Source organism: Phaethon lepturus, unplaced genomic scaffold, assembly GCF_000687285.1.
Source record: "Phaethon lepturus isolate BGI_N335 unplaced genomic scaffold, ASM68728v1 scaffold10741, whole genome shotgun sequence".
NCBI lineage: Eukaryota > Metazoa > Chordata > Aves > Phaethontiformes > Phaethontidae > Phaethon > Phaethon lepturus.
Window position 1 is genome coordinate 6610 of NW_010515589.1, and position 16377 is coordinate 22986.

General features: G+C 36.1%; 1 protein-coding gene across 1 annotated transcript in view; it reads left to right on the forward strand.

Moving 5' to 3' along the window:
- Positions 1–563: 563 nt before the first annotated feature.
- Positions 564–16377, forward strand: part of CDH19 (cadherin 19, type 2) — a gene marked incomplete at its 3' end in the record, with an annotated part of 29575 nt that continues 13761 nt past the window's right edge. The window contains exons 1-5 of the mRNA XM_010295820.1: positions 564–721; positions 3326–3552; positions 7767–8061; positions 14780–14899; positions 15540–15704. Of these exons, the coding sequence (XP_010294122.1) occupies positions 3355–3552; positions 7767–8061; positions 14780–14899; positions 15540–15704 (778 nt within the window). The remainder of the gene's footprint in view (positions 722–3325; positions 3553–7766; positions 8062–14779; positions 14900–15539; positions 15705–16377) is intronic.

The window sequence follows — 16377 nt, forward strand, 5'->3', positions numbered from 1 at the left end:
TTAAAACAAAGGGAAATCAGAACCAAGTCAGACTACCAGCACACCTAAAACTAATATCCAGTTTCAAGGGGAGAGAGGGTGTCACTTCGTGATGGTTCTAGAATAAACCTAACAAAGGACTCTACAACTTTGTGCCAAGAAGGTAAATCTGTTCCTAGCCTACAGGGAACTCATGATTTTCCTTGGGTATAAAAGGAAGATAACTACTTTAAATGTTGTAGCCTGCTTATTACAACTGCAATTGATATTCTTATTATTCTGTTCAAAGTATCGGTCTTTATTATTGCAATCCAATGCAAGTGAGAGAGAGTGGAGTTGTACTTCCTGAAGAATAGGAGAGGAGCAGAACAGTGGTCCCCATTTCTCTCTTCCCCTGGGAAATTATTAGTGATAGCTCATTTGCTCATCTCTGGAAATATATTTGTCTTTTTTTTCAATAAGAGATTATTCTATTAAAAATGTATCTACTTGTGCATATTGCTACAGCACCTAAAAGCTCTGTGCTTCTAATAATCCTCCTTTCTGCTACATATTATAACACAGAGTACAAGGTCATTTCATTTACAACGACCTTACAAATTGACTGTAAAACAAGAGACAGCTGATGTATAGGAAAAGACAGAGAAGTACAAAGGAATAATGAGACAATACTAGTCATTGAGATAGGCACCAGTCTGAGCACAGAATCACCTTAAATACTGTGAACACTTCTTTCCTTTAAGTAGGTAACACTGAAATTTAGATTTTCTAAGGAAAGACTAGAAATAGCGTAGGGAATAAGAAATCACCCTCTGGATATTTGACAAGAGGTACTTCTGAGAGTGAGTTACAGTCTGTGGAACAGAAAGAAGGTGATTGTTTCACAAGGGAACAATTGGATATATAAAGAATGGCAACATGTGCTGGCCAGAGGCTGGAGGCAGTGTCTCAACGCCAAATGAGTAGAAAGATGTTGGAAGCAAATATGCTTTGAAAGGTCCTGAAAGTAAAGGTAAATTGAGTATGCCTGATATAGCAGGGAAGAGAAAACCAGAAATACATATAACACTCAATTCCATTACATAGCCTTATGCTTTTTTACAGTAATTTGCCTACTGTCTGTATTTTCAAGTTAAAGTATTTTTATACACATAACATTGTACAACATGTCAAAATTTAAAAATGTTTATTCCCACAATTTGTGGGATATGTGATGCTTAAATCCATATATCATAAGCTATTAACATCAGTTGGTAAAGACGGGACACTGAAACATTAATTATTCTCTTCAAGCTGTTCATTGCTGATGGTTAACTGCTGAGTGCATTGATAAAAGGTGGCCAACAGTAGACCAGTATAGACTGAAACAGACCAAAAACATTAATTATTCTCTTTAAGCTGTTCATTGCTGATGGTTAACTGCTGAGTGCATTGAAAGGTGGCCAACAGTAGACCAGTATAGCCATATTCTGTACCCTCACTATGTTGATGCATATACACGGTGTCTGTCAGATGAGTTTGATAATGAGTGTCCGTGTGGCATTCCTTCTGCGTGAAGTACTGCCCCACAGGCCTGAAACGCTTTGTTGAACAAGGTGGTCAGAACAAGTGGCTAAAACATCAGCTAATGGAAACATTTGCTATGGCCTAGACTGAAAACCTGTCTCCTCATTTAAATAGTGATTGAAATAATTTTCTTTATGATTCCTCAGAAAGGTGTCTTTGACTATTCAGTTTTAATTGAGTTGTCTGTCCTTTGCTATGTACTGCAATAAAATGAGTGTTCATTCTGAGGATTAGTTTCTGTGCAAGTAACTGCTTAGCGTTAAATACACCCACTGTACAGAGAGACCCTTTTTGTCTTCCATGTTACAAATATTATTCTTGAAGCTTTATAAAGAAGCAATTTTCCACAGAAAACTGAAACGAGAGAGTACCCAAGACACATTCCTTCCATTCAAGTCTCATCTTGCACAGTTACAGCTTTACAGTTGAAAACCAGAAAATGTTAAGAAATTGGAACCCACATTTTAACACCTACAATTCTGTATGCTTTACTATTAGAATTCCTTTATTTTTTTCTCAATAAATGTATATACACACAGATTACATTTTAAAATAATATTGTTCAACATCATGTAAAATTTCTGGAAGGAAAGAAATAGTTGTCTATATGACCTGTCTGTCATTTTAAGCAATTATGGCATTTTCTTTTGCATAATTTTGAGTATTTAGAACATTATTATTTAAACCATGATCTTAAAATACATAAATTCATTTTTTATCCTTGACAAGTTAAAGGCTCATGGATTTTTCTGGCCTAAAGTAGATGCAGCCAAATATTTTTTCCGGTGTGTTATACAAACTGACTTGTATGTGATAAATTCATAAACCAGACTGCTTATGCATAGGAAATGTCATGCTTCAAGCCTTGAAAAGAATGGCTAATGCCAGAACCAAGTAAGGTTTTAAGACTTGAAATGTGTGTGGTAAAGATTTTAAAAATTTTCTTTTTTGCCGCATAGAAGATGGCTATTCTTAACTGAACATTGTACTTTATTTAAAATTCAGACTTTTATTTATTGTACTAAAAATCACTAAAAAGTCAATAGTAGCATGTAGTTTGTGCAAAGCCTTCATTTTCTGAAAGAATACTTTGTGCCAATGAAACTAGCTGCAGAAACCTAGAGCTTTCAAGATGCATTTGCCTTTTGTTTAATTGAAGACAAGAATGTCAGCGGTAATAAAATCATTTAAGACAATATATATTGACCAGAAAGGAGAAAGTTGCACATTTTTGCTGCTTCTTCATGGTACCCTACCACCTTCAGCATTTTTTCAGGCATTTTGCTGAGTTGGGAAAGAGGGAAAGAAGAGGTTAAAAAAAATATCTGCACTGCTCTGTTTCAGCTGTCAGTCATCAGGGCCACTAAGGCTACATGTTCACCCTTCAGGCAGTTCTGTGACTGTAGCTCAAAATGAGCCCTGTCTAAGCAGAAACATACAATTATTCCAATCAAATTATTCCTAAGCTACACAATACAATTACCCAGCTTAATTTGGAAGATGAATTAATTGAAGGATGATTTTCCTTTTTTGCATAGAAAGTCCCTCTGTAGGGTGTTCATAAAGAAAATTTGAACACTTGACTTTCATGTTGGAGTCTCTAAAAGAATCTCTATTTTAATCACAAACAGACTTTATTTCAGCTCTTTCGTTTTAGGGAGCGGAGTATGTTTTAACACTGCAAATCAGCTCTTCTATTAGCACAGAATCAATATGTAAAAGTGGAAAGACAAAAGTGACACTTTGTCAAAGTTTTTTCTTTTTTTCTCCTCTTCCACAGATGAAAAGTGATTGAAAGAAGGGTTCAGCATGAATTGCTCCATATTGCTATCTCTCGTGCTGATACTGGTTCAACTTTGGCCTTGCTCTATGAGCATGGAGAACTGCAGCGCTGAAAACACACATCAGTCTTCCACAGCAGTTCGAAGAGTGAAACGTGGCTGGGTGTGGGAGCCACTTTTTGCAACTGAGGAACAGACATCAATGGTGCCTGTGTATGTTGGACAGGTATGATAAGTAATGATTCAAGGACCGTACAAGGTTAGACTTAATGTGCTGATTATCAACTTACTTCCTTGACTTGGAAGATCAAGCTTCTCGAGTGAACTGGAAATATCAAGAAAAGTAGAAAGAAGAGCTCAGGGAGCTGTAATTAGGCAGCACAACATCTCTTCCTTCCTGTGACCTGACTTAAGGTCAGAGAATAATAAGAGCTGGAGGTCATGGCAGTACCAAGGACTTTCTCTCACCTAGGTCTGCTGTCAAAGAAACTCCACATTCACTCTGTTACTAAAACTAGTTCCATACACAGCAGACAAAGGTATCAAGCTGAAAAGTTCCTTTCTCTCTTCTGAATGAAAGTTAAAGACTCATTTATCAACATCTGGCAATGTGCTTGTGCTATTTTTGGCACTGCATCAAAGCAGCCATACTGAGTGCAGTGTAGTTTACAAACAGTATTTAGCATGATTTTCTATTACACTAAGTAGCAGCTGATTTACCCCTCATTAATTTTTAATGAAGCAGATTAATACTAAATCCTTTTACCACTGAGAAACTACAGGAATCTGTATGGTTCATTAGATTAACGTAGGTTTAGCACAATGAGCAATTATTTTTCACTCTTCTTTAAAAATGTGCTTTAAGATAACTGTCTTAATGAGACTTTATCTATCTCTTTCTTCTCTCTCTGATGATGATTATTATTATTTATTATTATTTATTTTTGTATGCTAGAAGTAAATGTAATCTTGAGATCTAGTTTTCTTTTCTTTAAGGCACTCTCTAGATGAATGAACGAAAATAAATTTAACTACTAATTAACTAGCACTAAAATTTAATTGGGCCCAAAGGGTGAAGTGCTCAAAATTCATTAATTACTTTTTCACAGCCCCTTCAAAGTAACTACTATGGAAGTGTGATGTCTCATTTCTAAAAGAACAAGTGTAGACATACTCATTTTTTAATTATTATTACTTTTCCCACAACTGGAAAACAGTTTCCTGTAAAAGAAACTTCATAAATGTAATGTATTTTCATACAGCTTTAGAAAAACTTCATAATCTTTCCTTTCTGCTTCTCACAGGTAAACTATAGGGAAATCTTATTGAAGATTATGGGTAATTTATTGCAGACTAACCATTGCCTGGTCAGACATATTTACTTGTGTCTTTTTATTGAGTACAATATGCTCTGCTTTCAGTAAATGCAGTGACAGCCTATGATTAACACATGAATTTTTAGTAAATAAGGCCCTGAAGGAAACTGCATCAATGAAAATACAAAGGTAGACAGTCTTTGTTTTTAAGTCACTATTCCATATCAACTTCTTTTCTCAGTCAGATTCAGAGCTCAATCTTTAAATTTCATTTAACATAGACTCATGAATCCTTTTCCATTATGATATTTAAGAAAAAGAAATGTGTCCATCAGCAGTGCAATGACAGATGTATAAAGGCAAGTACATAAATTCTTTGTTCCACTTCTCATTTACGGCTTAATAAAACAGGTAAGCTGAGAACCGTCAGTATGCCTTCTCAGCAAGTGTCATCTGTAATCATAGAATTACAGATACATAGAATATTTGGGCTGGAAAGCACCTTCAAAGGTCATCTAGTTCAACCCCCCTGCAATAAGGAGGGGCATCTTCAACTAGATCAGGTTGTTCAGAGCCCCGTCCGACCTGATCTTGAATGTTTCCAGGGATGGAAACCTCTCCGGGCAACCTGTGCCAGTGTTTCACCACCCTCATTGTGCAAAAAGTTCTTCCTTAGATCTAAATCTACTCTCTTTTAGTTTAAAACCATTAACTATTTTGTGGCTCTCCTCTGGACCTGCTCCAACAGGTCCATGCCTTTCCTGTACTGAGGGCTCCAGAGCTGGACGCAGGACTCCAGGTGGGGTCTCACCAGAGCGGAGCAGAGAGGCAGAATCACCTCCCTTAAACTGCTGGCCACGCTGCTTTGGATGCAGCCCAGGATACAGCTGGCCTTGTGGGCTGTGAGCGCACATTGCTGGCCCATGTCCAGCTTTTCATCCACCAGTACCCCCAAGTCCTTCTCAGCAGGGCTGTTCTCAATCCCTTCATCCCCCAGCCTGAATACTGGGGCTTGCCTGACACAGGTGCAACACCCTGCACTTGGCCTTCTTGAACCTCATGAGGTTCACACAGGCCCATTCCTTGAGCTCATCCAGGTCTTTCTGGATGGCACCCTGTCCCTCAGGTGTGTCAACCGCACCACTCAGCTTGGTGTCGCCTGCAAACTTGCTGAGGGTGCACTCAATCCCACTGTCTGTGCCACTGATGAATATATTAAAGAGTACTGGTCCCAGTACGGACCCCTGAGGGACACCACTCCTCACTGATCTGCATCCGGACATTGAGCCATTGACCACTACCCTCTGGGTGTGACCATTCAATGAATTCCTCATCCACTGGACAGTCTATAGCAGAGTAATAGAATCATAGAATCTTTGGGTTGGAAGGGGGGGATATCATTGGGGATAAATGATTCTGAGTGAAGTGATTCAACATAGGTTATGTCTAAACAGCCAGTCCAAGGAATGCTTCTAGTCTCTAAGGGTTAGATGCACTCTGTGATCGCATCTGAATCCCATCTTACATTAAAGATCTAGATATTCATCACCTTTCCCATGCCCTGGGGTTCATGACAAGGAAACCAATAGTTATAGATCAAAAAGAATCTGTGCTGCTCCTTTGCCAAATGCCAAATTTGAATGTTGTTAAAATGAGTTCAACCAGACCACTCATAAAGGGGTGAACCTGCCCCATATTTTGCACACAACTATGTATGTTGACAACATTTGAGTTTAAAAGTAAGTTGTTCATATTTTAAATGGCTTTAAACTCCCTAGCCTTGAAATTTCTCTCTCTTGTACTGGCAAGGAGAATTAACTATATATAATTTAAGGTCTAAATACTCTGACAGAACTCAGAGCACGAACTCAAAACTGTTCCTCATCTCTCAGAGCAGTGTCCCAGTCACATTCTGAATAACCTGTGCATTTGATGCATGCAAACAATTATGTACTATGAAAATCTTCAAAAGGCATGGGCATTGTTCCAAAGAAAACTAAAATAATTTTTGCAACTTCAGAAGCTATTACAAAATATGTTGAGCAGATCCAGTAGGGAAATATGCCTTTTACACCCCATAGTTACTTCTTTCCCACTCTGTGGCCTCATCTTACACTGAGCTGTAGGGTCAATAAACACGAAGCAAAACAGTGAGATTATTGAATTCAACAGGTAAACATATTATTTACATTTAAAACCTGCTGCTTTGTAGAAGAAGCAGGTTGAATAAAACTTTTCTTTTTTACATTGGATTTTTCAATGCTTATCCATGCTCTTAGAGATTTTGACATCTTTTGTTCTAAACCCCCCAGAAATAAAGAAAAAATTAGAGAACTAATGATACAATAGAAATTGTTGTTTGCATAAAATTCAAATGTGGATGCTTGACATGTTAAGGAATTAAGTTATTGCTATTAAGAAACTACTGTTACATATTGTTAACATTAACAGAACTATTTTGCTGGCATGAACAAATGCACTGGACCAAAATGGTCTCCAGGGCTCACCTTCATCAGAGGAATCATCATCATAAAGTTCATCTTAGCAAGACAACAGAGGATGCAGATCATTCTGGAAGGAAATGGAAAATGTCTATCAATTTATTTCAGAATAAATAATACAGATTTATATCACAGAATGGCTTTTCATCTCTTTAATATTTCAACAGAAGTAGAACAACACTGTCTCTCATATTTACACTTAGTATTGTTGAGTACAAAAAAATATATAAAACATAAAAAGTACACTTGTCATTCATAATAATAAACAATTTAGATAATGTTTAAAGACCTTTCCATTGTTTTCAGCTGAAGTCTATGGGAGCTGATAAAGCAATGATCTGAAGTAGGTACCTACATTCAACCCCTTTACTTCAAAGTGGCTCAAGCACCTTTTTTCAGATTTATCATGCATTTATATGCATGATGTCTGTTACATCAAATACTTTAAAACTGAGCCATGACTGGCTGAAAATATGACATACCCTCTTTTAAATGTTAACATTCAAGATGGCTCACTAGTGACAAGGTTGTCTGTAGAATGAAAACAAAGCAAGCCTAAAGTAAATATTCCAAAACTTTATTCCTCCCAAAATGTGGCTTATTTTTCTGTTTTGTATTTGCAGCTGAAATCAGATTTAGACAAGCAGGATGGCAACCTAAAATACATTTTGACAGGGGAGGGAGCTGGAAGCATTTTTATCATTGATGAAAATAACGGCAAAATTTACGTGACACAAAAGCTGGATCGAGAAAAGAAATCCTTCTACACTCTAAGAGCACAAGCAATTAATGGGAATACCCAGCTTCCTGTTGAACCTGAATCAGAATTTATTATCAAGGTTCGAGATGTCAATGATCATGAACCACAGTTCTTGGATGGACCTTATGTGGCCACTGTTCCAGAGATGTCACCTGAAGGTATGACATGCTGTGATTTTTTCCTAGATAGCTGTGTTGATATAAAAACTTAATAGCATACTTTATAGTCTTTCAGTGGGAAGGAAACTATTTTACAAGCTTGTTAATTTGCAAAAGTATATCCTTAAACTGAAGGTTGTGCACACCTCTACTTAACATCCTTGCCTTTAAATATTTAGGTACCTACATGTATCCAAGTCCTTTTACAGAATCTGGATATATGCTTAGATTGACTATTGAGAATTGTCTTTCCCATAACTGATTCATCCTTGAAATTGATACTTGTTTAAAAATGTAACATTACAGTTTGAAATAGGTAGACTACTATAGCTAATTGACACTGCAAAGATAGATTTCACCACTGTTTTAAATCAGTATAGAACCCTAGTCTCCAGAAAATTGTTCAGTGTATGATTATTGTTACAACCTCTCAGCTCTTCAAGCTTCTACCAATCTGAAAGAAAAGTAGCATGCATGTAAACTTTAAAGTCCTGTGACCTCATTTGACTATTTTAAGGACATAAATATAAGCTTGGTTGAACTGAAAAGCACTCAACAGCATCCTTCAGTCCACTCTGATTCTGCTTAATAATTAAACAATATGTCTTTATTATACCTTGTGTAGTATAAATAATATTGTACTGTAACTGGAAAAAAATCACATTCACATCACAGGCACTCATGATTTCTCCCCCCAAATACAGGGATAGTTTCCTTCCTATAAGTAGTGGTTTCAGAACAGGAATGCTATGAAGCTGATGTGGGGCTGATGTGATGACCATCCTCACACTATGTATGATACCTACCTATTTGCACTGCCAAGCCTCTTTCCCATCAGTCAGCTTTTCTGTGTTTGGACTGTGCAGTGAAGGACTGTCTTCTGATTTCCTAAGCACATGAATTGTAATTTTCCTGTCAAGAGGATCAACTTAACCCCTGCACCTCTTCTTTCCCACTTCCACACGATCAGACAGACTCGTAGTAGGATCTGTCACATATCTGGAAACTTAATACAACAAATACAAAGCAAAGTTAACATCTGATAAATATAGGTGTATGTATACATATGCATATGTATATACACATATGCATACATAATGTTTATAAACATACATTTAAATCCTTTAAAAAAACCAAAGCATGAATGCAACTGTCATAAACAATCGTGTTATAAATACTGCTATCTCCAAATAACTATCTTCAAAATGAAAGGAAAATAACATTCTTTAAATGTTACAGAAACAATCTCGGTAATCTTTTAAACTCCTAATCCTATCTCTTTTTGTTATTTCTATTACAAAAAATATTGAAAAGAAATTAAAATATTATGCTACTTAAAACTGTATGAATTAATGAGGTCATTAACTTAATAGTATCAGTGATCATAAAAGACAATAAAAACTATGTTTCATTCCATGTTACCAGTTCAACTTTTAGAGTGGATTCAGTGAAGCTTTCACAAGGAGCTGTAAACTTTGTCATCTTCTTCCATCCTGGATAACAGTTGCAAGAAAAAGATATTCATGCCTGGGGTTTAATAAAAAGTGGGGTTAATATCCTAATTTCTGCCGGGAAACAGCTCATGGGATTAGTATCCTAATTTCTGCTGGGAAGCAGCTCACCACCGCTATCAGCAATAGCTACAAAAGACATCCATTTAATCAACTTATTTCCTAGTCACCCTGCTTGTATGACCTTCTACCAGTGGAATCACTTTTGGGTGTGTGATGATTTCTTCACTGCCACCTACTTCCATACAGACAGATTTATTTGTGTCAAGATTTCTGCATCTGGCTCTTGGTCAAATAACTTTTTCTAACATAATTTGGTGTTTGTTCAGAGAGTAGTTTGAGCCATTGCATCTTGCTCATTCACTCAAGTTTGGAAACGAGAAGACAGGTGCCCTGTCAAGGGCCTTTGCATTTTTTTATGTGCTCACAGTAATAACGGGCATAGTTCATTGTCTAGAGTTATCTGAGTATTTTTATCTAGCATTACACAGTTTTAGGACTTTGACAATGCCCTTTTTTTCTTTTTCTTTTTTATTTCTCTGTGGTAAAGCATTCTTAATGAGGTACTTGGTCTTTTATGAAAATGGCTTTAAAATAGCTGATAATTTAGTATGGCTTGATTTATACTCACACAGACCTGTAACTATTTACAGAAGTATATAATGAATTTACTTACGGATTTCTTCTATTTTATCGCCTTGTCTTAATGATGAGCTCCTGTCTTAATGATGGATATCCAGAAAAAAAAGAAAAAAATTAAGTAGGGCGGTACTTATGGCCAAAAGCAACACTAGTAATCTTTCTCTGTATACCTCTGTTTCTCACTTGAAACTGTCAACAAGCAGTTGACAGAGAAGAAGTTTCAATCTATATTGACCTGAGTTGGCTATAAACTGACTACCTGAAAATGAAAAGCTCATCAGTCTTTATCCAGTCTCCCATGTCATCCATTATATATGTAAATTCCTAAAATATCATATAACTTCCGCAAAAGATTAATAAAACTGCAAAAATCTTAATTCCTATAAAATTAAAAAAAAATTCCAGTAAAATGTAGAAATATATGAAATAAAAAAAAAAAACACAACTAAATATTAAAAGTAACTTCACCTCTCATTTATCAGAATGGGTGAAAAATAAAACAAGTTCACTGCGTGCCTTCTCCTTTAGACACAGACAGCCTGAAATAGTAAAACCACAGATTTTCAATCATCCACTTTATGATATGTGAATCTAAGTCAATCCTATGGATCTTTAAATATTTTCTACATTGCTGCTTCTATGTCTGGTCTTTCCAGCACTAGTACCATAGCTACTTCAGAGATCATTCTTTCACCTACTTCTTCCATGTAGACACTACTACACTACTGGCATACTAATGTGTATATCTGGCATATAGAATGTAAGTGGTGTAGTGTATAATAGTATATAACTTAATGGCGGTCAGCTCCAACACATGAAACAGCTGAGTCACACACCATGAGGACTCCTCTGGGCTCACTTACCCTGCTTCTCAAAGGGTAGGGACTGCACTTCTGAGATGAAACCTGTTTCAGTGTGCATCCTAAAGCATTAAACCTTACAAGGAAATTTATAACCTCCCAGTAGATAGAAACAACTAAAATTTACAGCATTGATGCCATAATTGTTCATTATATCAGTGTTTTTCTCCCAGCAAAATAGAACATTCTCTTGCGTAATAAGGGATGTAGACCAGAATTAGTTTAGTGCAATAGAGAGACTTGGCCTTTGCTCTGTTTCAGAGCTCTTTAGCAGCAATTCAACTAGACCTGGGATCTCCTAGTGATTTCCTCACAGAAAATACACTTAGGAAGTGTGGTCAAGACTTGAGAAAGCAGTTTACTGTTAATAAACATTTTGTCTGGAACAAAGAAAGAAAAGAGAGAATAATTCACAGCCAGCCACTTGCCTCAGAGAACCACAGAAAACCACAAAACAGGCACAGATAATTTTGCCTAAAGTTAGGTACAAATATCAATATATATACTAATGTGCCAACAAATTAGAACACATTTTACTTCCTTCTTAGCTCTCTTTTATCTCCAGTACTGAATTTTATTAGGACTTTATATGCAAGTGTCACAATAAATGAAAAACATGTCAGCTAATGGACTGTCTTCTGAGAACAAAAAACTGTGTTTTTTCCCTTGGGCATTTGGTACAATTTTATATTACGTGTCTTCCATATAGCTGTTAAACTTGTATAAATGCAGTATATCTGATGGAATGGTTGAGTCAGATGCAATAATATATCACTACTTAATGTTTTTGTAGATTTCAAGTTCTACTTAGAAAAATGAATAACTATGTGCCATATGAAGGCCCTATAGCTTACCTAACGGGCTGTAATATATAAATGGCACTATGTTTTTCCCAAGAAGGGTAAAACCAAGACCACAGAAATACAAAGAAAAAATCTTACATAGGAATCAGCAAAATGTAGTTTGCCTTAAATAGTCTATAGCTAATAGAAAGCAGAAAACGTGTAAACATGTTTACTATCCAGCTTAAGACATTACTGTGTACATAAAACACAGGCCTGGGGCTAAACTTTATATCAACATCACACAGACTCCAATATTCAGAAATACATGTTTGAAAACCCACAGCCATATTCAGTTAATTTGTCCCTGCATGATACCCATTTTCACCTATGTGTTGTGAAAATGTGTCATAGTACAATTGTCAATTGTATCATGTCATGGCTGCAATGTCAAGAGGTGGGGTTTGGGGTTTTTATCTTATGTTTGTTTGTGGGAGTGGTTCTGTGTTAATTGATTGTTTTAAAAAAATATTATTTGTATATGATCAATTATTCTTCTCCCAACTATGGAGTTACAAAAAATGGCTCTTTGGAGTTTTTGAGTACATAATATTAACATTGTAATTTCTATCACTCAAATACAATGTGATTCCATTCAGCAAATAGCTCAGTTTTTTTCCTGCAGGTTAAATGTATAAAGAAATACAGACTTTATGGCATTGAAAAATTAAAAATTGAAAAAGTATTCTAAACCCAGGATAACATTTTCCTTCTGCTTACTACATAATCCATAATTAATGTAGAGGTTCATGTAATGATCATTAAATCTTTGTCCTAAAAAAATCTGAGAAACCATAGTCCTCTCTTTACATGGTCTTCTGCCACCTGAGTTTAGAAATGGTCTTCCTCCTGAGAGTGCAGGAGATCTGTTGTCACTTCCGCCCAGATCAGCTCACTCTTTACCAGATGCCCCTTGCCTGCTCACCTTCCCGTTATATCCACCAGCTGCATCTCACTAAGCCCAGCTGGGCAAATTCTGTGCTTCTGCCTTCTGCTATACTCTGGAAGAGTCAACAGGCAAGCAGAAAAGTAGGCTGGGGCTCAGAGAAGCAGCAAATGCTGGTTTAGATTCAACATTTCTTTCTAATAATGGTTAGAAACTGTGCAGAAAATAAATCTACCTTTAAATGAGTGAGATGCACAAAAGCTGTAATGATAACTTTGCAGTCCAATGTATGCTGGATTTTATTCCTGACTTATTAAACATGGTGTTGTAAACAAGTCCATTTCTAAACATAGTTGTGGGCACTTGGGTTTATTTGGTAGAAAATTGCATTTATAGCAGTCTGTATCTATTGGAATATTCGTAGTTCTTGATCCCTTCCCAACTAACACTCCATTTTTATTTTAAAAGTACTGCATTCTAGTCATGCTAAATTGTCTTAGAGGATGAATTTTCTGTATTAGCCAGCACAGGTTTGTCACCACAGTTGATGTGAAGTTAACAGTTGTGTAGCTGAAGATTTCCTTTATCCTTCAGTCTTATTAAAGAATACTGAAGTATATATGTGCCTCGATTAGATATTAATCTACCATTTTATTTTAGCATTTCTCCGGAGCAATAAGGAGCAGTATGTATATATATGTATACATCTATATCCACACATAATACATACCTAAATGTCAGAAGTTTGGTATTGTAGGTATGTTTTGAAGGACATATAATTCCCAAAAGTTGGTGGCAGTTAATAACATTTTAGTGTACCTCCACTCTGAGAAAAGATAACATGCATTACAGAATCACTTCCAGTTCTGCTGAATAAAATGAGAGAAAATGCAAAAATTTTTCTTTAAATAATTAAAATATTTCATTCAGCATATATTTATCTAAGAAAGCCTTCTTCATTTGTGTTTAAAAATAAAACTATTGAACTGCTAGAAAACTCAGAAATTAATATATTTCTTTTATTGGGAATAAGTATCAACTTTGACTTTGTCATAAAAAAGATGTTTCTAGTCTAACCTATTGCACTCCGTCATTTCTTCTTTTTTCTCCTCCAGCATAACTATATAGCTATATTAGTAAACAGGTGTAACCATGTGAGTGTATGCCAGAAAGGTTTAGAAAGTAGCTTGATTTCTAGCTGTTCCTCATGAGAAGTGATATTTGTATGCTTATGAAGAACCTGTGTGAGGAAAAACCACAAAAATAATCGTTACTTTACAAAATTATGTTACTGTGAATATTTTCTTTTAAAGGACAGTCATCACTGATGGTGCCATGAGATTTCTGTCAACCTTGTATCTAGGATATAACCAGCTTCCAGCCAGAGATGAAATCAAGCTCTGCAGATTGATTCTGCAGTGTTTTTGCACTGGGGATTCTGCCATCACTCTTGCACTGGAACAGGCTCATTAAAGACTCAAGGATAAAAAATGTTATCAGAACCTTGTTACACTTATTGGCTGCTATACTAGCTAACAATTAATTTCTTTATCACCAGCGGGCTTAAAGGTGATAAAGTGGCTGTGTTTTCTTATTCCCATGGGAAGCTTCCATAAAATACTTTGAAGAATATACAGGGGGAGGAGAAACAATTTGCTGTATTCCATTCACATATCAGAAATTAGGGAAAAATATATAAGATATATAGCATTTTAAGCAACATAAATATAGTGTTGAAAAGTCATACGTTATTTTTATTTTAATTGAAAATCTGAATGCAACAAGAATAGTTGCTGAGGAAATATCTTCCCTTTTTAATGATAAATTTTAGAAGGTGCCATTTTCTCCTGTAAATTTTCAGGACTGTTTGCTAATATAACTGGTATGTTAAATGCTTTTTATGGAGTTTATGTTTTGTAATTATGAGATAATTTATACAAGAAGAAAGTAAACATAATCTTTTATTTTTTCCTTGAGGTACTTCGGTTACACAGGTAACAGCTACAGATGGTGATGATCCTTCTTATGGGAATAGTGCCCGTCTGCTTTACAGTCTCATTCAGGGACAGCCTTATTTCTCTGTGGAGCCAAAGACAGGTACTACAAATGATCTTGTAACTTGAAAACATTCATAAACTAACATAAACTGGATGCAAGCAAAAACGTCATTCTTCATTTCAACACAATGATCAGCTGATACCACCCAACACTTGTATATCTTTGCATAGTTCCTAGATCTAAAAAAAATAAATTATTTATTTCTCATAAGAAGGTGAAATTCTTTTTCTCTGGAGAATTCAAAATTTATTTAGCAAATTATCTTGCTAAACAAAAGAGTTGGATTCTGAATATCCCATCCAACAAATGGACCTAGGAATACTTCAGGGTTAATAGCTCTATGACTCATTATCTGACATTCCTTTATCTACGTTGGAGAAACCACAAATATATGAAATCCGTCCAAAATCCTGATTTATGGGGAAGAAAGATGGGTATATATGGTAGACGAGATATATGGTGTGTTCTGCTTCCCAGAACTCTAAGTATGCAGAATTCATGTCATACAGCATAGATGTTGCCATGAGTACTAATTCCCAGTATTAGGACCGTTGTGCTGTACAGTCTAGAATGTAAATTCATAACTGTATCCAGTGATGCATATTATACAGTCAGATGTTGGGAAAAAAATGGGACAATCATATATTACATGCTATTATATTAGACTCTTCATTTTCAGGGGTCATCAGAATGGCTTCCCAAATGGATAGAGAAACAAAAGATCAGTATTTAGTCATCATCCAAGCCAAAGATATGGTTGGGCAAGCAGGGGCATTTTCAGCAACAGCCACTGTTACCATCAACCTCTCTGACATCAATGACAATCCACCCAAATTTCAACAGCGTAAGTATAGGTTACATACAGGAGTTGAAATCGTGAGGAAATTTAGATCTACAGGAGCACTGTTAAGTTCATTGGTAGATCTTTTCAGAACAGGTCTGTGCTTTGACTTCAGCATACAGATTTAAATAAAAACAAAATTTAAAGAAATCCCACACAAAAGTTCAAAAGCAAAGAGGAAAAGAAAACCTATCACTACAGAAGACCTCAGGCCTGCTGTTTTTATTGCTAGGCTTTGGAGACAAATGACATACTGAACGGCTTTATAGTTCGCTCTACCTAAGCTTAAAATTTGGGCAACAGGATATTTAGTACCATTTTCACTCACTTTCTTTTTTTCTCTCCTCTCTTCATTCTTTGCTGACAGATACTGTAAACTTTTTGGCAAATGATATGACCTCCTCTCTCCAGAGAGTTTCTAGCAAACATGGGAACTGCTAGCTGGGCTGTCACAAAGAACTAGTGAAATGCAGTTGCGAAGTGCTGCCCACCTGTTTTTTCACCCTATTGGTTCTCCTTAGCTCTTTATTTACTGCTAAAGTGAGGTGCCGTGTTTTAACCCCAGCCAGCAACTAAGCACCACGCAGCCACTCGCTCACTCCCCCACGGTGGGATGGGGGAGATAACTGGAAGAGTAAAAGTCAGGAAACTCATGGTTTGAGATTAAGAATGTTTA